At 57.2% G+C, this 23,352-nt stretch overlaps 2 protein-coding genes across 2 annotated transcripts; one reads left to right on the top strand and one right to left on the bottom strand.

Annotated features, from left to right (window-relative positions):
* Positions 1-2,868: 2,868 nt before the first annotated feature.
* ANTKMT (adenine nucleotide translocase lysine methyltransferase) lies at positions 2,869-5,030 on the top strand (the record flags this gene model as incomplete). The annotated part of the gene is made up of 5 exons (XM_082006643.1): positions 2,869-3,033; positions 3,114-3,218; positions 3,637-3,777; positions 4,255-4,305; positions 4,842-5,030. 5 exons carry the CDS (start codon positions 2,869-2,871, stop codon positions 5,028-5,030), a joined length of 651 nt encoding a protein of 216 aa, XP_081862769.1.
* A 1,157-nt stretch (positions 5,031-6,187) lies between these two features.
* CCDC78 (coiled-coil domain containing 78) lies at positions 6,188-19,842 on the bottom strand (the record flags this gene model as incomplete). The annotated part of the gene is made up of 15 exons (XM_082006793.1): positions 6,188-6,732; positions 6,864-6,964; positions 8,285-8,351; positions 10,017-10,060; positions 10,693-10,864; positions 11,484-11,695; positions 12,563-12,688; positions 13,161-13,239; positions 13,855-13,943; positions 14,607-14,657; positions 14,741-14,908; positions 18,372-18,551; positions 19,117-19,203; positions 19,409-19,537; positions 19,810-19,842. The coding sequence occupies 15 exons, from the start codon at positions 19,840-19,842 to the stop codon at positions 6,561-6,563; spliced, it is 1,710 nt and encodes a 569-aa protein (XP_081862919.1). The 3' UTR covers positions 6,188-6,560.
* Between the last annotated feature and the right edge of the window lie 3,510 nt (positions 19,843-23,352).

Here is a 23,352-nt window from a genome sequence, read left to right on the forward strand (position 1 = left end):
AGCACCCCAAAACCAGCTCCCTGGGTGGAAACGTGCCCAGGGAGGTTCCCCGGGGGCTCCTCGCCCCGCGGGGTCAGCCCCACCGTCGGACCCAGGCGTCCGGCCGGGGAGGGGGGACACGCACACAAATCCCAACGCAGGGAACCCCCCCGGGGACCGCGGAGCCCTTCGGTCCCGCTGCCCACGGCAGCCCACAGCGGGGACGGCGAAACTCGGGCGGCTCTGGCGGGGTGTCCCCCGGCCCCAGCGCACAAAGGCAGCCGCCGTTTCCCGCCATTCCTCCGCCAGCCCTTCTCCCCCCTCTCCCGTCCCCTTCGTCCTCCGCCTTCCCGGCCCCCGGATAAAAGCCCGAACATGTGAATCGCGGGGCACAAAGGGGAGGCACAAAGGCGGCCGGCCCCGCTCAGCCCTCCCTGCGGCCCCCGGCCCCGAGCGGGGACCTGCGGGTCTCGCGGCCGCCCCGGCGATGCTGGGGCAGCCTGCCCGCTCTGCCTGCCCTGCCCGCGGGGCCCAGGAGCTGGCGTGGGGCAGGGGGATGCCCCTGGGACCAAGGGGTCCCCTGTAGGGCGAGGATGATGGTCCTGGGGTCAGGGGATGCCCCACAGGGTCAGGATGATATCCCTGGGGTTAGGGGGTGCCCCATAGGTTTGGATGATGTCCCTGGGACTGGGGGTTGCCCCATAGGATCAGGATGACGCCCCTGGGGATCAGGGGTGCCCCACAGGGTTGGATGATGCCCCTGAGGATGGGGGGTGCCCCATAGGGTCAGGGTGAGTGCCCCTGAGTCCGGGGGTGCCTGGCAGCGGGCAGGACGGGGCACTTTGGGTGTCTGCGTGGGGCAGCAGAGGAGGGGCCGGGGGGGCACAGCCCAAGCCCCAGGCAGGACAGAGTGAGCTCTGCCCCACAGCCCGCAGCAAGAGGAGGGGTGAGCCCCCGGGGACCCCAAGGGTGCTGGCACACCCCTGTCCCCACGGCCCCCCCGGGCGCCGCACCCCAAAGCCTGCGCTAAGGCGCGGGGCGGGGGGAGGTCCCAGTTATCCCTGCGCGGGGCAGGGACGCTCGGGGCCGGAGCAGGACCTGGGCCCGCTGTGGGGCTGGTGGGGCCCCTCGCCCTGGCTCTCCCCGGCCCCACGGGCTGCCGACAGCTGGCGGGAAGGAGCTTTCCCAGCACATAGCGACAAATTCCTGGCGGTCAGGGCTGCCCTGCAGCCGCCCCGGCCCCGGCGGGGGGAACCTGCCCTGGAAAAATGGGGATTAAAAAGCTTTTTGGCTCCAGTGGTGCATCCCGATGGGTCCTCTGGCAGCCAGGGTGCTACCGGACCCCCCGGGGCTGGGGCAGAAGGGGATGCTGCCGGCACCGGCCAAGCCTTGGAGGGGCCCAGCGAGGAGGGCTCAGTGCTGCCTGGGAATGGTTTCGTTAATTAATTTGCTCCACGGCATAACGGGGGGTGGGGGGGGGCCCTGGGGACCATCCTCCTCCTCCTCCTCCTCCGCAGCCCCCCGGCCCCTTTCTTCCCCCAGCTCCTATTTCCCCGGATTTTCTGCTCGCTCTCGTCCTTAACCAGCTCCACCTGCCTGCGAGCACCAGAAAATGGGAGAAACCCCAGCGGCGCCCGGTCCGGCCGCTGTGCCCTTCGGCGCAGGGAAGCAGCCCCGGGCAGTATTTTTGGGCCGGAGGCAGCACGTGGGGACGGCTGCGCCCCGTCGCGTGTGTTTTAACGGGCTCTGGTTGGCATGAAGCAGCCCGAGCCACGCGCCCCGGTTTGGGGTTAGAGCACGCGTGCGCAAGCGTGCGCAGGCGTGCGCGTGCGTGCATGTCCTCCGAAGCCGTTCCCAGGCTGGGGCTGCCCCCAGGATTTCCTCCTCCACCCGCGCTCAGGCGTGGGCGACGTCCCGGGCGCGCGAGGAGGCCGGTGGCCCCATGGCCTGCGCCTTGTGCGCCCGCGGCGCCGAGGGAGCCACCATTGCGCCGGGGCGGGTTTTCTTTGGGGGGTTGTTAATTGGGGGGTTGTTAATTGAGGGTGGGCAGGGGGCCTGGCCACCCCCCTTCCCCGCTTCCGCACGCTGGAATGTTCCCACGGTTGCAGCGGGAAACCCAGTGCCCACGCGGCTGCGGCGCACACGGTCGCTCACCACGGCGCACGACCGTGCATAGCTATGCGCAGCCACGCACAATGGTGTGTACAACTGCACACGGCTGTGCACAAGCACACACACAACCACGCACAACCGTTCACGGCTTCACACAACCATGGTCATCCATGCGCAACCACGCATAACCGTACACAGCCGCACACAACGGCACACAAGCGCGCACAGCCCTGCGTAACCGCACGCCACCACGCACAGCCGTGCACGGCCACACACAACCATGCACAGCTGCACACAACTGTGCACAGCCACATACAGCCAAACAACCGCGCACGGGCACACGCCGCCCTGCACAATCGCAGGCAATGATGCACAGCTACACACAACCACACACAGCCACACACAGCCGCACACAGGCAGACACAGGCAGACACAGGTGCACACAAACACACACAGGCACACACAACCACACAGAGCCGCACACAGCCCTGCACAGGCACACGCAACCACAGAGAGCCCTGCACAGGCACACACAGCCACACACAGCCGCACACAATGACACACAGCCGCACACAACACACACACACACACAACCGCAGCAGGCGGTGCCGCTCTCTCCAGCCCCACACACACGGACCCGCCGGTGGGGGGGGGGGGGGGGGGGCGTTCCCCCGAGCCCCCCGGGGCGGGCGGCCCCCCCACTCCCGGAGCCCCCCGGGGCGGGCGGGGCGCGCGGCGGAAGGCGCGCGGAGGCCCCCCCCCCCGCTTCCGGCAGCCATGGAGCCGGGCGAGCCGGGCGAGCCGGCGTGGGGCCGGCCGGGCGGGGGGCCGCTGGGCGCCCGGGGGCTACTAGAGCTGGCGGTGGCTAGCGGGGTGGCCGCCTGGGTCGCCTGGGCCGCTCTGTTGATGCCCGGCTTCCGACGGGTCCCCCTGCGGCTCCAGGTACTGCGGCCGTGCCCCCCTCCCTCCGCCCCGCGGGGACCCCCCGGGCCCTGACCCCCGCCCCCCCCGGTCTCCCCCAGGTGCCCTACCAGCCCTCCGCGCCCCGGCAAGTGGCGAACGCCCTGGAGCTGCTGCGGGGCCGCTCGGGGAAGACGGTGGACCTGGGATCGGGCGATGGACGGCTCGTAAGGGCGGGCAGGGGGGCCCGGGGCTGCCCCGGCCTGGGCGAAGGGCAGGGAGGGGGGGCTGCACTCACCGGGAGGGCAGCTGGGAGCCCCCCCCCCCCCCCCCCCAGCTACCACCCCTGTCCTGGCTGTGGTCCTGGGTGGCCCTAGAGGGTCTTAGATGGCCCTAGACAATCCTGGATGGCCCTAGACCACCCTCAATGGCCCTAAACCTCATCCCATGCAGCAAGCAAGGTGGGAAGGACCACTCTAGAAGGAAAGAGCCTTTGCACCGAGAAGGTGTTGAGGACCAACATCACCCTGCCCATGAGCCAGCAGGAGGGAGTGCGTGGAGCTGGGCAACAGCCCCCAGCCCCCCAAACTGTCCCCCAAACTCAACACCGAGGTTCATTTTAGTTGCAACTCTCTCTCTCTCCAGGTGGTAGAGGCTTATAAGCAAGGTCTGAGACCAGCCGTTGGCTATGAGCTCAACCCCTGGCTGCTGTGTCTCTCCAACTACCGGGCCTGGAAGGCTGGGTACCATGGGAAGGTTTCCTTCCTGAAGAAAGATCTGTGGAAGGTAACAGTGTTCCCAGGGTCTGGCTGTAGCTAGGGCAGGGCCAGGGCTTGGTCTGCGTTTCCAGCTGGCCTTTGCTTGATGGTTGCTCCTTCCCTGACCCACGCTGCTCCCATGAGGTGGAGAAACCGTCCTCCTTTCCAGGGGAACACCAGCAGCAGCTTTGAGAAGAGGTCTTAGGTGCTGCTGACACAGGGTGGCCATCGTAAATGTCCTGCTAAAGCCGGCATCAGGTACCCGCAGCCTGGCCGGAGAAAAGCCAGCAGGGACCATGGTTCTGTGACAGTGCTGGAGGCAGGTGTTTTGCAAGAGGCGCTGCTTTCACACCAACACATCGCCATCCCGCACGTTGTGGGACATCTTTGCTTCCTCCGAGGTTCAGAAGATGGCCCGCCAAGTGTTCGGCCGCTGGAACGGTTCCCCCTGCTGCTCCCCCTCTCCCTGTTGCTTCTTTCATTTCCCTTTTCCTTCTCTTTCAAGGTGAATCTTTCCGATTGCTCCAATGTGATCGTGTTCCTGGCCCCCAGCGTGGTAAGTCGGTCTCTGGCATCCCAACTTGTTCTGAGCAAGGTTGAGGGAGGGTTTTCTTAGAAAAGAGAGCGACAAAGATGAGACCAGAGGTAAAGACAGTCCCAGAGTTGCTCATGCTGGAATAAAAAGCCAAACAGGGGTGTGGTTTCCAAGTGACGCAGCCTGTGCCCATTGCAGCTGATGGATGTCACGCTGTCTTGATGTCTTCCACACCTCTTCCTGAGGGAAGAGCACCATCCCCATGTCCCCCACGGGCCTGTTACAGTCCATGTTCCACCATCGGTCTTGTTAAGGCAGAGCAAGGTGTCTTGCAGTGGTCTGAGCAGTTTGGAGCTCAGCACCACTCAGATGTGTTCCCAGTGCCCACCATACACAGGGCTAGTACCAGCCCTGCATTTTGGAAGGGTCTTTGGTTGATGCTGCCTATTTGGGACCCACCAGCCATGCCGAGAAGCTGCCCTCTGGTCCCTGGTGGCACTGCCACTACGTGATTGTCTCCTCAGGCCGCCTGGCCCCGGCTCTCTCTCTCTCCCCAGAAACCTCCCCTGGCCGCCAAGCTCCTTGCAGAACTCCCCGACGAAGCCCGGGTGGTGGCTGGACGCTTCCCCTTCCCCTCCTGGACCCCCACCAGCACCCTCGGGCAAGGCCTGGAGCAAGTCTGGGCCTATGACATGAAGGAGGTGCGGCGAGCGGCGCAGAGCAGCGCAGAGGGAAGTCCGGTCTAACAGCAGCCTCGTTAAGCCTGGCATTAAGGGTCGGTAGTGGTCAGAGCCTCTTCAGCCGCTGGGCTCAGCTCAGGACAGCAGTGAGAGGAATACTTGGCCAGGCCTTTTTTTTCTTCAGGGTGGCTGTCCCTCCTCATCTTCCAAAGAGCAGGCAATTTGGGGGAAGTGAGGGAGGGGAAAACCAGATCTAGAAATGCTGGAATTATTGCAGGATTTAAGGGCTAAGTGTCCAGTGCCTCTTTTAATTTTTGAAAATAAACATTTGGATGGTTCTTCCCTTGAGCCTTGTGCTTGGCCTTCGAGCCGTGGGGTGCTCCTCGAGCCAGAGCAGCCGCTGCTCCCGGCCTCAGGCTTTGCTCCACCGTCTTTTGAAGGCAGCTCGGGAGGGAGTTTGTCCAGCTCACCTCCCGCTGAGGGAGCGGTTTGGCCTTGCGCACCTTCTGTAACATTCCCTTTTCCACTCGGAGCGGAAAAAAGGTTTTCCCACCATAAAAGAGCAGGTCATCCCCTTTGTCTAACCTCTTAGACCAAAGTTGAGCTTGAACCAGCCCTGGCCTTATCTCTTAGAAGCGGAGAGGGGAGCAAAGGCAAGAGCAGAGTCGGCCCTTGGGCTCTGGTCTAGGTCTGACCCAGGAGAAACGTTACGGCAGCATCCTAGGAGGCAGGAACGGGAACCTCTCCCTGCAGCCCCACAGTAAAAAGCTGCCTGGGAGCCTGACCCCGTGTCCCGAGCTGTGACGTGCTCAGAAAAAGCAGAATTCCTACAGCTGAGGGGTCAGGATAGACAAGATGCAGTTGTCTCATCCCATTTTAGTACTGTTAATTTGAGACCGAGAACACCCACGTGGTTTCCCTCGCTGTGCCTCACAGCTCTCAGCCAGGGAAGGATACTTGCCCCAGCCAGCCCACACCACAGAAAGCTCCTTCTTTTTAAATCCTGCTCTTTCCTGTCGTCGTGCTGCTTCTCAGAGCTGTGGGGCAGAGCTACGGTTGGTGGCTGACTGTCCTTCTGGCTCTGGGCAGCGAGAGAGTATCGGCCGCCCCAGCGCTGGGCGCGCGCGGCACCTCGCTGCCGGCGAGCTTCCTCAGCCGGAGGATCTCCTGCTTGTACCTGCAACAGGGAGGCAGCACCATTGTTGGCCGCGTGGTCACAACCCCGCTGATGGCTCGCACACGGGAGCGATGAATTTAAATGTACGCTTTGCCTTGTGTTTGCTGCATGCTCAGGACACGCAGCGTCAGTTAACGCAGAGCGGGCAGCCCGGGCACGGAGCCACGCCGGGAGCTGAGCCCCGGCAGATAGAAAACCGCAGCCTTTTCCCGAGGAAGAGGGGTCTGTCGGCTCTGCCAGGTAAGGATACCAGCAACAAAAGCCTGCGAGCCTTCACGGCCGAGCTGGCTGGGGAGTTACGGCAGGCGCAGCTGGACCATTGCTCCGACAGACGTTCTCACCCTTCCTTGCCCGAGCATCTGCTTCGGGGTGTGATGTGCCAAGGCAGAGAGGACCATAGATCTGGAAGGCTTTAGATTTTAGGCAAGCCCTCTTTTAGCTTCCTTCAAAGGATGGGCGAGCACACAGGGAAGAATATGCGTGGCTGGGCAGGCCAGATGCTCCCCCCCCTGTTCTGCCCATGGAACAAGGGATGGTGGCAGCTGCCTGCACAGCTGGACATGCTGTGGGACATCAGCCATGCCGGCAGCGCTGTGGGAAGGCAGCGGCGAGGTCAGGCGCCGACAGCGTGGCAGGCATGGCGATGTCGCCGGCAATTAGCCTGGGAGATAAACTTGGAGCCCAAAGCAGGGAAACTGTGAAGGGGGATGCTACCATCTCACCTTGCAAGATGCTTATCTATGTATCCCTGCAGCTCCGACACCTGCTCTTCTGCCGCAATTGCCCGAGTCAGCAGCTGGCTCCTCTCCTGCTCCAAATCCTCCTGGAGAGGCAAGGAAACACGGAGAAAACAGGGAGCTCTGTGAGACAGGAATGAAGTTGCTCGGTCCCTCTGCCGGGCGAGATCCTCCGCTTGGCCTTAGGCTACAGAAGCAACCGAAGACTGATGCGCTGGGGGAACGGAGCCCAGCGATGACTGCGCAGCTTTCTGTGGGCACCCCTGTGCCAGGGCATTGGCCGGGCGGACCAGGCAGCCTTCCCTGACCAGGGCCACCCCAGAACAGGCAGCAGCCCCTGCCTGCCAAGCCATCATTAACTCCCCCAGTGGCTTCACAGGCAGCTGGCGGAGCAGTCGCTAGATTTGGCACTCGGACGCAGACAGCTTTCACATCTGTCCACCGGTAGTTTGGTACAAAGGGAAATGATCTTCCCTTTTAGATAAAAACCCAACCATTTGTTTTTTGCACAGTGTCTCTGGGAGTAGATCATCACCTTACCCAATTAGCTGCACATCCCTGTGTCACCAGGAGGATCTGAGGTGCTTGACTGAGCTCACCCCCCTGAGATGCACAGCAGAGCCAGGAGCAGGATCTGCTCCCAGCACTGCGCTCCAGCAGCTTGGCCACGGCATCTCCCTTCTTTTGGCCACGGAGATACACACAATTTAGTGGTTTAGCTTTATGTGACCAGAGAATGGCAGAGCACTTCCTCAGGTCACTGTGGACAGAGGAAGGCATGATATGGAAACAGGCTGGTGGGACATCTATAGCCTTGTCTACCACAGAAAATAACCTCTGCTTCATTTCCAAAGCCCTTTCTGTGCCTGTGGCACCAGTCCTTCTTCCCACTGCTGCCATCACTGCGGCCAGCAAACCCCACCTCAGCCAAGGCCACTCCCAGCAAGCAGCACCACAGTTTCATGGGTGCTGGAGGGCAGCGTTGGGGATGGAGAGCGCTCTCCTCCCCGCTCAGGGCCATCCCATTCCCGAGTGCAGCACAAATATCCTTGCACCGAGGGGAAACCAGACTGGGAAGGTGATTCAGATTCCAATTGGACTTGAATCAGGTCAAATCTAGTTCCAGCTTGTTATACGGATGCCTAAATGCTTGTGCTGAAGCCAGGGAGGGAGCAATACAGTCCAGCAATGAGCAGCCATAAGGGCTGCTCTCCTCCTTTTAGTAGCAGGGGAGTACAGCCGTGACACGTCACCGGCCAGGGACCTGCTGGCATCACTTGGTGGGCTGAGGCCAAAGCCACTCAGGGCTCCGTGGAAAGCTTCCCCGCTCCCAGCTGGGGCAGCACATCTTTGACATGTGGGTGAGGGTTAAGCTTTTGTTCAGATGGGCTGTTCTAGAGCTCTACCTGGGTGGTGCGTGTGAACTCCCGGAGCTGCTTCCTGACCTCTGCCCAGCCCTCCTTATCCAGCTGCCTAGGAGAGAAAAGCAGAATTTGATCATGAACAGACCTTCAAATCCAACCCATCCGCAGGTCACACAGCTCTGTTCAGAGGCCGGACAAAACTCGTGTCCATCAATGCATAAACCCCAGCGCTCTGAACCTTTTCTCTCCCGCTGCCCCGAACTTCAGGGCACGCCGTGCCACCCCTGTGCCTGGGCACGAGAGTCACAGCCCTTCTGCCAACCTGGGATTCCCCGCTGCCACAGCTGGATTTCTTCCAAGTTCACATCAACACTCATACATCAGAGTACTCCGTGCAGAAAGAGTCCTTAACCTGACACTGCAGGACTGAATTTGATGGAAATCAAGAGCGAGCGATGCCAAACGCTGGCGCTTTTCATGTTTGAGCACAAACCCGCCCGTTCTGGTCGCTGAGCGCGATAGGTGAGCTGTCTGTGCAGCCCAGCCGTGGGAAAGTTCTTCCTAGTCTGTCCCAGTCTGAATAAGCAAAATACAGGTCACATCTGATGCTCGGGGAATTTGGGTTGTATGAAGGGAGGAATGCATTGTACTCCAAGAGCTGCTCCGCTGCGGCTGCCAGAGTTCCCTCTGGTGGCTGCAGCCTCCAGGCCCAGGCACAGGGGAAATTACAGCTGAGATTTCACAGGAGCAGAAGTGAAGAGAACAATAAACACTGAAGCCACACGGCTGGTAAAGACAAGAAGCAGCAGGAGATAGAGCTGAAGTGCTGCAGTTACACCAGGCTTCGTGTCTCTAGCTAGAGGAATGAGGTAATGGCATGGGTAAGACCCATCAGCAGACAGAAAACAAGTGTTTGAAGTGTGTAGAGTCTCTTGGCAGCTATAAAAAACCTTAACAAGATGCATCACTAAAATGCAGGTTCTGGTACTTCTCTGTCTCGCTCCTGTGGCGAGTCTGCCAAAATTAATGCATCTGTTCAAGGACTACTATTGTTTTTCAGTGTGGAGAACACGGCAGAGCCTGGTTAAGGCTCAAGCTCTTCTCCGGGACGCTCCTCCAGACCCCGGTGGCTCAGGCACTGACCGATTCCTCAGTGCTGGCATCCGGTTAACGAAATACCTGACATCTTTTCTAGGCTATCGCATTTTAAAAGGCTGAAAAATCCCAGCTCAGATTTCTCTGCGCTTTGTTCCACCTCTCCACAGCTGTAGTTGATAGAGTTTCAACAGAATAACGGAGCAGGGGGAAGACACCCATCAAAAATGAGCAAATAAAGGGCATGTCAGGAAGCCAGGGTACATCACAATCAGTACAGGGTCACCTAAGGGTTTCAGCCCAGCTTCTGCACTGGGAAGGAGGAGAAACAAGACCATCCCAAACTGGTGGTGTTTCACTTGCCTTTCTCAGGTTGTGATCCACCAAAGCGCTCGGGCATATGCTTAACTTCAGCTTCTAAAGAGATCAGTGAGACTAAAAATATGATTAAATCAAACATGTACTTAAGAGCTTTCTTGGATCAAGGCCCAAATGACCAACTCATTTCACCGCAGGACACGCTGGGAGGAGAAGACAGCTAGCTTCTCAGATGAGTCCCTATCAGCTCGCCTTCTCCCTATTTATTACCATCTCCAAGCAAAGCAATAAAAGACTCCTCAATCCACACAGCAAGGAGACTTCAGAATTACAAATATCCCAAGAAACAAACAACACTTACTGCTCAGCAGACAGTGGAACGCCAGAGATTTCTTCCAGTCTTTTCTGAAGGCAAAGGAAGAACAGTATTCCTGTAAGCATTAAACCATTGCAATCTCACCACAGTCCCTAGCACTCCAACAGCCACCAGTGCCCCGGCAAGGAAGTGATGTGCAGCACAACCTTAAGGTTTAGGTCCCCCATCCTCTGAATTTTTAAATAAATATATCTCACGCGAATCAAGAGACACGTCTCTGCCCGGGCAGAACCAGTGGGAGGATGTGGAGCTGGCTGGCTGTGGTCTCCTGTCCAGTTAGCTATTCACACCGAGGAAAAGCAAGCCCCATCCTGTCGTCCCTTACCTCTTATTTTAGCAGCGAGTGATTCTGCTGGCCTGGCAGCTCTTCCATAACATCTGCTACTCCTCAGCCCTTCCCAGAGCTCGCTGACCCCAATCTATGGGGCTGCCCAGCCTCCTGGGTCTAACTCACCCCTACACAGCAGGCTTGAAGCAACGAGGGGGCTGCCTGGGCATCCCGTCTCTTCCCAAAATGCGAGCAAGTGCTACCCCGCCTGTGCCACAGGCACAGCAAACCCTCAGGGAATACCCAAGGAAGGGGCTGAATCTATCGCTTGCGAGACTCTCCCCACTGCCCCCCAGTTTCACCCCCACAGAAAGCCAGCAGCCCAGCCACCACAACCTGCAATTCACGTAGCTGTGTCTCCAGTTTTGCTTTGCCCTCTCGCAGCCTGTTTAGCTCCCGGGTTGTGTTTGTCAGCAGCTCTGGGTCCGTGATGGAAAAGTGGAGCTCGGCAGGGCCACAATCTGCATCGCTGCTGCCCAAGGACCGGATCTGCTCTCGTTGGAGCCTGTAACATGCCGGAGGGGTTAGTCCCTGGTAGCTTTGGTCAGGTAACACCACCAAGTGCTGCTGATGGTTTTCTTGGGACCTGCTGGCTTCTGGCCACTGAGAGCCAGTCCACCTGCAGAGGATAAGTGGGAGAGCCCAGCCCTATGCACAACATCCCTGGGAGTGTTTCTGAGGGGAGCTTGTCCTAGAGATACTTGTGGCTTTTATGCTACAAGAATTTCTGCTGCTTCCCAGAGCCCAAGCTGCCGAGAGCGCTGTGGAGCAGGGCTGAGAGCACTGCAGGGACAGGCTGAGAGGCAGCAGTTATTTGTGGTACCTTTGCATTTCCACACCATCCAATGTGGAATCAATCCTTCACCCTGAATTTTACACAGGAGAAACGTATACATAAAGCAGCTCCAGGGCATCCAGAGCACCCCAACATGTAGCTGGAGACACCCTGCTCCTGGCTTGTCTGGAGGAGGGAGATAAACATGCACTCCAGATCCTCTGCTTCACCTGGGAGGCCTGTTTGCCTCCCTCTCAGGCAAGAGGCTGGGTGCTGTGGGGCGCTTCCACTTGGTCCTTAGCAATAAGCTGAGGAGAGAGAGTTAGCCCAGACCCTGGCTTAGCCCTACCCGTAAGCAATCAGCAGGTTCTCATGCTTCTTGACTAAGTTCTTCATGCGTTTCTTGTAGCCACGTGCCGCTCCAGCTAGCTGCTCTTCCCGAGACTTGTAGGAAGCCCTGATATCCTTCAGCATGCTGTCCACAAAGCGTTTCATGTGAGCACGATCAGCTGGGGCTTTGCTAGACTCTGTTAAGTTGCTGGATTTGCTGTCCATGTAGTCCTTTAAACACACAAAGAAAGAAATCGAGGTGATCAAGTCATTCCCTAAGGCATGTAACCCATTTCCCACAGAGAAGGTCTAGGCATATTTGTGCTAACAGCACAGCGAATAGGGAATATCTTCCATTCTCTAGGAGCAGGAAAGACTAATTAACTTTCGTCATGCCCCTTAAAGACAGAGAAGGCATCTGTACGGTATCAGCTACCCACCTAGGGAAACACGAGTTGGCGTCAGGAATTACCGTCTCTAGTCCCATATTCTTTCCACTGCTCCCCGCTCTCTCTGCTAGCTAGGAGATGCTTCAACATTGCTCTGTTAGAAATCAAACTATTCTTAATGGTAAAAATTGCTTTGCTTAGTCTCCTGATCCTCACCATGCTCCGGGGTCCCTACTCTATGTCAAAGGTGCTTGTTCCCAGGGCAGGTCCCAGGCACGGGCGTTACAGGGCTGGCAGAGCTCCCTGCAGGGACAGCAGCCGAGTCACCAGGGAGGCGGCGACAGAGCCAGAAGCGGCATTGCCGGGCCTGCCGAGGGAAGTTGTCAGGGCAATGGGGAGTGGAAGCCAACTGGAAGGCAGCCACGGTAAATAAGAGGATCTTTCAATCCAAGTAAATCTGACCAAGAAAGAAAGTCCCAGCAGAAACTCACAGACCGTTTAGTGTGGCCATACAGGAAATCTGGGTGAGGAGGAAGGGGGCTGGCATCTCCTCCCCCCAGCCAAGCCGAGAGGGCAGAGCCCCCTTCCAGCTGCAAGCATGGCTCCCCAAGCCCCACGGCCTGCTCTGCTCCACACAGCCCAGCAAGGAGGGGAAACAGCAGCAGCCTGCAAGAAGTAGGGAGCCATCAAGGAGAGACCAGGTACCCACCGCCACATCCTTGATGTACTGGGCGAGCCGGGAGCGATATTCCTCGTTCAGCTCCTTCAGCTGGAGCTGCAGCCGGGAGTTCTCCGACTCCACCTCTTGGAGCTGGCTCTGGGAGGTGAGCAGCACCTAGGCATAGCAAACAGACGGGCTGCTGCCCTCACCCTCTGGCCAAGCGAGGGGCACTAAGAAGCTCCATCAGAGATGGGGGACAGATATTCGGCTTCAGTAGAGCTGGGAAGGTCCTGGGTTTTCACAGGAGCACACTGGAAATGTTTACAGTCTCTGTTCCCCTGCTACCTTCTGTCATTTGCAATCCCCACCCCGGTGATTTCACCACCTCTTTCTAAATATCACTGAACAAAATTCCTCCCACCACCTGTGGCAAACGGCACCTTCCACCACGTGCATTGCACCCCTGGAGAAGGAAACTGCGCAGGGAGGAGCACCTCGGTATGACAAAGTCCCTGGAGAGGGAGACATATCGGAGTACAAGACATCCACCCCCTGCTAGCTCCAGGAGAAGCACATGGCACCCATGAGGAGTGGATGAGCAGGGGCAGTCTGGGGTACCGGGGGCTGGAAGGGAGCCTGCCCTTACCGCTGACTGCTGCACCAGCTTGTGCTGAGTGTCCCCAATCGCTCCCTTCGCCTCCTGCAGCTCCTTCCCCATCGCGACCCTGGGCACACAGGAAGGTGTGTTTATTTTACACTTCTCTCCCCCCCCCCCCGCAACTTCTCTGTAGGTCCAATACAGCCAGCTTGGAGAAGGAAATCACTACTGGATGACCGAAATCTCTCGGCAGCAGCTGCCAGCCCCCCTCGGCTACGTGCTATCCAGCAGCCACAGAGCTCCGCGGCCAAAGGCGAACGTCCTCCCCAGTCAGAGGGTCTAGTTCTCCGGCATCCGGGCTGTGGCAGCCTTCGCTGGGACACCGACCCCATCCCAGTCTGTCGATGGGAGAACTGCTGCGGGGGTAAGGACTAGGGCTGGGCTCATCTCCGGGCTGTCACACATTTGCCATGTGCGTCACAGAAGGTGGGTTTTCAGAGGTGTGTAGGGCAGTTGGGTATCTAAACACCACCGACTTAAGCAGACAGCTAACCCTCTTAAGAGCCTTGAAAACATCAGGTTTTGCTTCCAGGCCTCACTTCTGAGGGTGAACCGTCATTTTCCCCCCCCTGTACCCCACCAAAGGCAGGCTTCCTCCTCGCCTGTTCCCAAGGACCAATTCAGCAGCAATGAGCTCCACAAATGCCCAGCCAAACCGAAGGATGTGCCCTCAAACACTCACACTCTCTCTTCCAGCTTCTGCTGCTGCGAGTCATAGGTTTTCTTCAGTTTTTCAAGCTCCATTTTTAGGTGATCCTGGTTTCCAAGCAACTGAGGGACAAACGAAGAAGAAGATGAGCCAGAGGGATTTGTGAACAGGGAAGAAATGAGTAGAGCCTCCAGCCAAGCACAAGTCCAGCTGACCAGTGACATACTGGGGAAAGGACAGGTTTAACCGGGAGGGACCAGTGCTCTGTAGCACACCAGAAGCAGTGCGTGCTCTGGAGACAGAGCACATGGAACTGCACACGTGTCACTCTCCCAAGGGAAATTCTCGTGCTGAGAGTCAGACTCCCAGCAGGAGCTGGTGGCGGAGCCCGAGATGGTATCGCACGGGCTGCAGATGGGAAGGAGGCAGGGAGCATCTCTGTGCTCTCAGTTTTGGGTGCTTTATCACCCCCATCTTTCTCAAGTATCAGCAAGAAGAAAATCAGTAAGCGTCCTCTGCTCTTGTTGGCTATTAAACTCCTGCCTCTGCTCACCCAGGGCACTGACCCGGGGAACCACAGCTGCTCTCTCCCAGCTTTTGCCTGCACAAGAGCTGGAGTTATTCTAGTCTCATTTTATAACTGCACAGCTTAAAAAAAAAAATTAATCAAGGCATCAGCTCATCCACAAAATTCAAGTTAGCACCAGGAGGTGCCAGCCACAGTCAGAATAAACTGCCCCCCTCTGTTTCCGCAGGGATCCAGCAGCAGACCCCCACACACTCACATTTCTCTCCAGCTTTTGCCGCTCGTGTTCAGAGGCAACTACATCTTCTGGCTGGTTTTGGTAAGAGACAGAAGAAGGCATCTGTTAGATCCCTGCTCTCCAAGGAGCCGGTGACCGGGCAGAGAGGTCCTTACCTTCACCTCCCGAGTGGTGAGACGGCGCACCATCACTCGTGCTCTTTCCAGCTCGGCAGAGGACCCATCGGCCACAGCGGGCAAGCGGTAGCTCTCTGTGCGGGGAAGGGTGCTCCAGGCATTGGCCAGGTTGAGCAGCTCTAGGCTGAGCTCCTCAGTCTTCACAACCTGCCAGGTGAAACAAGAAGGAAAGAGTTTCTGAAATCCTGCCTCGCTGGCTCCTCATGCTGCCTGTTCGGCACGTGCCCGCTGCTCTTGGTGTATACACAAGGCAGGCACTCACATCCCCTCCTGAAAGCAAGTTGTATTTTTAAATTCTCTCTCATATGTCCAGAAGTATCAGTGATTTTTTGATTCTCATGGAAATGCAGGGTAAGTATCATCGCCAGGCGTCGGGATTATTCACGTGTAACCGTAGACTCTCTGCTCGTCTCGCTCTCGCATTCACATACAGACCCCGGTGCCAGCCCAGCCCTGGGCCCAGCTCTGCCACCACCTCTGTGTCCCGACCTCCAGCCTCCCCCCTCACTCTAACCCCGTACCCTCCCACACTGCTTCATAGAATCATTAAGGTTAGAAAAGGCCTTTGAGATCACCAAGTGCCACCATTAACCCAACACCATGCCCACTAAACCACGTCCTCAAGTGCCACATCTACAGGTTTTTTGATCATCTCCAGTGATGGTGACTCCACCACCTCCCTGGGCAGCCTGTTCCAATGTTTGGCCACTCTCTTAGTAAAGAAATTTTTCCTAATATCCAGTCTAAACCTCCCCTGGTGCAACTTGAGGCCATCCCCTCTCATCCTATCACTAGTTACTTGAGAGAAGAGACCAACACACTTCCCAGCGCTTCAGGCACGTCCTTCCCCATACAGCGGCTTTGGAATGGCGCTGGGCTCCGTAAGGCAAGAGAAGGGCCAAATCTCCCTCCATCTGGGCTGACGCCACCCAGCTAATTCCAGTTCTGTTTGAATGCATCCCTCCAGCAGCAGCCAGCCCACAGCACCGTGTAGGCAGCGAGAGATTCAAAGCGGTGCTGGTGTGAAGTGACACATTTCCAAAAGATAAAGAGGATCTGAATGAGAAAGGCTCTGTTACAGGTGATCTGGAAGGAACACTGGGGGAATTCATGTCTCACGGGAGGGTTTCTATGTAGATAACAAAGCTTTGATGGGGTTTATGACTAGGGACAAGCTTGAGTAATTGTTACCATGGCAGTGAATCGGGAGGATGGGAGGCAGAGGTCATCTGAGTCATCCGTGGAGAGAATAGCTTATCAAAAGATAGCGCAGGGTGGGCTGAGGGAGAGAGGAGAGCAGAAAAGAGGCTGACAAAGAGGTGAGATATACAGCTGTGAAAACTGACAGCTACGCAGAGACAGGCTGCTTGTTCCCCAACCGAAAACGATCCATCTGCAGCTGTCAGCCCCGACAATTCGATCGGAGGGGGTCACACAAGCGCACAAGGACCAGCTCGGCGAAAGGAAGAGGCAGTCCCAGGTTTGCGATGGGTTTCGTTGCCTCCCCTGCGCTCCCAAGCCTGGCCCCGCTCCAGGGAAAAGCCCGTCGTGGATCTGGTTCGCAGCCATTTGGGTTCCCTCCGACGGCCTCACTTTGTACCGCTGCCGCAGACGGCGTAAGCCCGCCGAACAAAAGAGGAGGAGGAAACGGAGAGTCGAGGAAAGGTCAGAGTCTTGAAAAGGAAGAATTTACAGCGAGTTAGAAAACAGGCACAAAGTGACTGGCTGGCATCTTCTGGAAGGCACTTCCCCAGGGACGGGAAAGGCCAGCTCCGCCGCGCTCCTTCGCCTGGGACAGACACCGGGCGATGTGTGAATCGGGCCGTACAATGGGGGCCGCCACAATTCAGGGGCTCTAACCGCTCCCGTACAAGGGGCTGTGAATGAGCTCACCGAGCTGCTTCTGCGCCAAGCAGCCATGACAACATATTGGCAAGGTCACAAGTAGCACTTGTAATTGGGAATGTGTAAAAGGTTCATTGTCTCCCCAGAAGAGCGCCAGGGAAGGGGAGGGGGTAGAACCGCAGGCTGCTTTTCCCATTTCCTTTGGGAAAGTCCACTCTGGGAAAATAATGAGCAAGAGGCCCATGCCATGACAAGTCCCGACCTGCCAAGTTGGAGCCTCGCTTGCTTCGGGCAGGGATATTTGGTAGTCAGAGCCATGCAACTGGGGTAAAATCCTCAGCCGACGAATTACAACCAAGGTGTTCACCTTTGGCTTCTGAACCCCGCTCCACCAATTTTTCAGGATGCCATCCGGGCACATAACCGAATCCATGCGCGTTCACGCTCTGAAACATTCCATGATCCAAGTGAAAACACTGTATTATTGCCAACCAACCTGTTAAACCCATCATTTAGGTATGTCAGCCACCTGAAAAAAAAAAAGCCAATTTTTGACAAACTTATTGCACCCCCTTGGGGACAAGAAGCAACCAAGATCGCTGAACGCCCGCAGCCTGGCGGTGCCGTGTCTCAGCAGCGTGCTGCCTTGCCGACAGTCAGCTGCACGCGCTCTGCCTCGTGCTCCGGCAGGACGACGGGGCGGAATCACACCCCTGCAAGCAGCTGCGCTTGCCTCCTCAGAAGAAATTTCCATTTTTCAGCTCACAGGAGACAAATGATAGCTTCACAAGAGTCACTAACTCACTCATTTGCAAGAGGATGATCACAACCTTGGATCCTCCTCTACCGGAGCTCTGCAGATGGATGCTCACCGTAAAGAGAGACTGGACACTGTCTAAACCAGCATGCCTGCTCCCAGCCCTGCATCGTGCCACCACAGGCTCTGCACATGGCCAGCAACGGTAAACCAGGTCATTTGGCTGAACCAGCTAAACTGTCTGCTGGGGAAGGAGGCAGGAGGGTGTCAGTCATCCGATCCAATTCAAAAAGGAGAAGTGGGAGGGGGGAGAGGGAGGGAAGAGAGGAAGGTCTATTGAAGTAGCTATTCTTGCCAAAGAAATACACAAATCTGGGCCCAAAAGGCTTTACTTAATAATCACTAAGCTAACGGTCAGCGGGAAATTCGCTGTATTTTAAGGAACAACCAGAAAACTTCTTTACATCCAGTGTTTTTATAAACTTGCCGACCTCATAAACTTCCGGGCCCCTTCCTGCCGCCATACGAAATGAGAGCGACTACAATCCGTTCACGTGCAGCCTGTGCAAGCCATGCAGAAAAATGGGAAACAAAGGGTGCTGGCAGTCAAGAGGGACCTGCAACGTGCACTCCGAGCAGCCCCGCAGTGACCTCCTCGTTACTGCTAGCGACGGGGATCTGGGGCGGCGTGAAAAAAAAAAAAAGAAAGGATCTGACAGCGGGGTGCCCAGAAAAGCATGGCACGCGGGTCAGCGTGGGCTCAGCACTGTCCCTGCTGAGCGCAGCAGGTTCTGCAAGCCCTGCTAGAAGGTGACCATGTTACCTGAAATCCCCTGGGGTCTGAAAACAAACCCACGCCCAAGCTACGCTGTGTCGCAGCTGATAAAACCTTACTGGACCTGAGCTGTGACACGGATACGCAACCCAAAGCCAGCCACGCTGTCTGTAGAGCAGGTAATTGTGAGATGGAGTCAAGAACATCAGAGCGAACGCTGCAGCTTGTCTTACCTCCTGCTCCAGTTCTTTGCCTAGGGCCAGGTAATTGCTTTTCAAAATGATGTACTCATCCGCCAGCTCCTTCCGACTGGTCTCCAGAGCGTGCAGGCGTTCCTGTAAGGCATCCCGCTCCCCGGTGACTTTCTCACTGCAGAGCTCCAGCTCCAGCACACGGTTCTCCAGGGCCAGGATCTGCCGAGGGGAGGCAGCAGAATTAGACTGTGGCAGGGACCAGCAGGAATCACAGGACATTTATTTGGCCAAACAGGTTCTGGCACACTAAGACTCTGAAAGGGGGTTGTGGCAAGGTGGGGATTGGTCTCTTCTCCCAGGTAACCAGAGATAGGATGAGAGGAAATGGCCTCAAGTTGTGCCAGGGGAGGTTTAGATTGGGTATTAGGAAAAATTCCTTTACGCAGAGTGGTCAAGCATTGCAACAAGCTGCCCAGGGAGGTGGTGGAGTCACCATCACTGGAAGTGTTCAAAAAATGTGTGGACGTGGCACTTGAGGACATGGTTTAGTGGGCATGGGGGTGTTGGGGTGATGGTTGGACCTGATGATCCTGAAGGCCTTTTCCAACCTTAATGATTCTGTGATTCATGGCAATCTGGGGCATCGGGGGGGGGAATTCATTGCTTTAGCTAAAGCCAAGAGAATATGCCAAGTAGAGCAAAGACGGAATGATGCGTAACGAACTGCAGTTCCGGATAAAGGTATTGGCAAAGCTGGAAGTGGCTACTTCAAACTTTTGGATACCATATTTTTCAGTTCAAAGTTCTCTGTCTCATACTGCTCCTTCATTTTGTTTGTCTCAATCTGGAGATCAACGAGGTCTTTGGAAATCTGGGAGAGAGAAAGGACATTAGAAAGGCCATGGACTAATTCTGAGGCCAACATATTGTCTCAACAGAACACACCGGGGAATGTGAGCACAACACACACAGTCCTAGAAAAAGGCCTCAACATTCCCCACCAGATTTTCCACTGCAGATCTACTCACGCGGCTTCACGGCTCAGTTCTCTCCAACTCCTAAAGTATTTGTTTTACCTTCAGCTTCTCCTCTTCACTGAGAACCATTCTGGCTGACAGATCTGTTTTGGAGCCAGCCAACTTCTCCATCCTCTCCTGCAGGTCTCCAAGCCCATACAGCCTCTCATTCCTATCCTGCAGCTGCACCTAGAGACACACAACAGCTCCGACAGCCGGTGCCAGCCAGCAGAGCCGCCTCTCCCCCATGCTGTGCTCCCACCACAGCGCTGGTGGAGGAGCATAGCCGGCTTTTCAGAGCTTGAGTAGGTCGTAGATGGGTTTATTCAGCTGCCGTTCCCCTCCTGCAATTAGGATTTCATTCGCAGAGCGCGGGTTCCATGACCTGGGAAGGGACTGCAGACCTTCATACTTATATTTTCGCTAGCAAGACGCTGCACATGCTCTCTCAGAGTACTCACGTTCTTGTTCTCTGCGACGCTTCCAAAATCCATGTGCTTGGAGGCTCAGCGCTTGAAGGCCAGGACCTTTGCACTGTATCAGATTGTGGAGCAAAGGAAGGAGCTAAGGATCGCTACAGCAGGAACTTTTCTCTGGAGGCAGGGCACGAGCAATGTTGCTAACAACTTTGGTTACTAGCGGGTGCAGCATTCACCTTGAATTGAAAAGGTGGAGCCAATTATTACAGCCACCCCAGGAAAAAACAACTGACACTTGTCAGGAGGTTTCCATATTCCTAAGACAGTGCACAGCAGATACTGAAACAAGAAGCTTAGCAGACACCCCTGGTGAAGCCATATTGCCAGCTAGGAGGCACCGGTCCGCCTATATTACAGACTGTTCCCAAAACCCAGCCGTGGGGGTGGCCTCCATCTCTATTGCAGGGATCTTTAGAGAATTTAAGATCTGATTAACTCATTAATTAATCCATTAATCCAACCATCTGCTCCAAGACCCTCCAGTAATGTCAACTTGCTTCCAGGCAATTTTCTCTTGATCTCTACAGCCCTTATACCTCCCGTGTCACTGAACCATCCCAAGGGTACCAGGATCTTTGAGCTCTGACCAAGCTACCACTGGTGTCAGGAAAGACCTTCCCCACTTTATCACTTCATATCAGAGATGCCGTGTGGAAAAACATAGGTTTTAAAGCAAAACCCACACCGAAACAAACCCTGATTAGCCCAGACAGTGCTAAGTCTGGATTGCGCTGGTCTACAGGCTGCCGCTGACTCCAAACGGTGGCCATCCAGGCCTGGACGGGACAACTCCCAGGTGAGTGCAAAGCTAAAAGTACTTGAACAGAGTCTCTGATGTAAGAGCGAGGGTATTGGGGAGTGTAAGGCATGGTGGAGAACGCTGGAAGATCTTGGTGAATGGCAGCCGTGGGGTAAAATGAATGCCAGTTCTTAATCTCCTCATTTCAGGCTTCTTAGCACTGCTATTTCTGTAGAGTGGGTGAGTTCAGGTAAGAACTTGTCTCGTACAGGAGAAAAGCTTTCACAATATAACAGTCAAAAAGACCGTAGCTCTGAATAACTTCTTGGTGTCTGTCAAAGCGAAGAGGATGCAAGAGCGAGAGGGGCTATCCTGATAGAAGCTCCATGCCAAGCAGAGTTTACCAGCTCCTCACCTGATCCAGGCTGTTGCAGAAGATCCCGTAGGAAGGAGAAGCTACCGAAACATGCAATTAAGTCTTATTTTTCTGCAAAAGAACTTGAAGTAATTTTATTAAGGTAATGAAAGTGCTGATAAGAACTCACAGTCTCTTCACACCCACTGCCGAGCAGAACGCCGAATTCACACACCGCCCACAGCACCGGTGGGCTCAGAAATCTCTGGAGGGTGCTTCGGCACACGAGGGAACAGAGACGCAGCTCCGTTCCCCAGGCTCTCAGCCTCGTGCAGGTCCTTGAGGACAGGCACTTGCCACCCATGCCAGCCCCGGGGCGCACGCAGGCTGGCTCACGCCGCTGTCCCAGGCAGCCCGGGTGCCCGATTCAGGCAGGCAAACAGCTCACCCCAGCGTGCCGGCAAAGGCGGGTGGTCCCTGAGCCACAGGGGTGCCCGTTTCACCTGGCAGACGGCAATATAAGACTAATTAACCTATACAGTATTATTTATGCTCTTGCAGTGCCTGGGAGACCCTGGCGACACCACCCTTGTGGCAGGTGCCACACCAGAAACACCAGCGAACGCTTTTCCCTCGGTTTGGGAATATGAAGCAAATTTTGTCTCAGCCAACACCACGAACAGTAAAACCTGGCAGAGAGGAACGAGGTTTTCGGGTGCCATTGCGGCCCACGATCTCCATCGCTACTCCAGAGCGAAGCCAAAACAAAAAGTCTATATTTTGCTCACCCCACTAAGAGTTGAAACACCAATTCTCTACCGGGTTTTTCTTTTCATGTTCTTGCCAAAGACACGCTAAACACAGCTGACATGGCGGCTGGGTGGCCAGCGAGCGCCGAGGGACGAAACTCTCACCCCGGACGCGGCTCTAAAGAGGTGAAGACACTCCCCGCATCCGCAGCGGCTCGAGGGGGAACCGGTTGAAGATTCCGAGCACGCAGCCCACCGCACCGATGCCCGCTGCTTATTCCCGCCTCTCCTCCAGCACCAGCCGGACACACACACCTCACTGCGGTGCCCCGGCCCCCCAGGGGAGCAGCCGCCCGCCTTCACGCCTCCTCAGGAGGCTTCGGCAGGGCCCAGCACAGCCTTAACGCAGCCACCGCTTCCATTTGGCTTCCAGAGCCAGCAAAACGCATTCGCCTCCGCTCCGGGATCTGGCGGGCAACCCCCCCTGGGCGGCCGCGGGAGCGTCCCCCGCGGTGGGCGCGGAGGCCGCAGCGGGTGCGTGGAGCTGCCACAGGCCGAGGCCTGCGCGGCCTCTCCTAGAGCCGCGCCGGGGCGAGGCCTCTGGGTGCAGCGGGGCCGCCGGGGGAGCGCGGGCCGGGCGGAGCAGGCGGCGACGAGGCAGCCGGTGCCCCGGGACGGGCCCGCTCAAGTACCGCCGCGTGCCGTTTCCAGGGCAACGGGTGCGGTCGCTTCCGGGGGCGGCCGGCCAGGCGGCAGCGCCCCCTGGCGGCCGGAGGCCGCACGGTGGCGGCCCGGCGCACACCTGGCCCCTCGGTGCAGCATCCCCCCGCCCCGCAAGCCCCCGTTCTCCACCCGAAGGCCGCAAGAAGGTCTTCTCCAGACCCAACAACCCCAACTCTCCCAGCCTTCCTCCACAGGAGAGGTTCTTCCAGCCCCCCGGCCTTCTCCGCAGCCCCCTCAGCACCCACCCGGACGGGTCCCCCTTGTGCGGGGACCCCGGGGCTGGGTGTCTGCTCCGGGGGGTCTCACAAGAGTCGAGGGGGAGAGTCCGCTCCCTCCACCTGCTGAACATGCTGCCTGTGGTGCAGCCCAGGATATGACGAGTCTTCTGGGCTGCGAGCGCACGCTAGTGGCTCATGTCCCATTGGACTCTCTCCTGTCCCTGTCCCCATGTGCCTCCGACCTCCCACTCCCAGGGACTTCCCTTTTGCCTCAAAACTCGGGGTTTGGGGAATTCCCCGCCTGTGCCTCCAGCAATGGTCCTGGCCACCCTGACTCACAGCTCGGGAACGTCCTCGCCTCCCTGGTCCAACCCGCCCGGCCAGGCTGGTGCTGGTGACGTGGTTTCATGTGGCCGCGTGGGACACCGGCGTGGCAATTAGCATCCTCGCGAGCCACCGGCGCATCGGCCGCCTTTCTCAACTCCCCACACGAGCTTGCTGCAACCACGGCAGGGCACGAGCCGACGGAGTCACTGATGAGGACCTTTGCCAGCAACTGCCAAAAGCTTTCGCCACCACCGCCAGGTCCCCGTCTTGAGTAAGGCAGACGTTTTTGCGTGAACAATGATGTAATGCTATAGGTGGGGACCAGGAGGACCAGAAATGGGGCGGCCAGTGAGGACCTGGCAAAGCCCATCTCCGTCGGGAGGGTCTCTCCGGGAGGGAGCTTGGTCCCAAGAG

This window comes from Phaethon aethereus (assembly GCF_964289735.1).
Source record: "Phaethon aethereus genome assembly, chromosome: 15".
Taxonomy (NCBI): Eukaryota; Metazoa; Chordata; class Aves; order Phaethontiformes; family Phaethontidae; genus Phaethon; species Phaethon aethereus.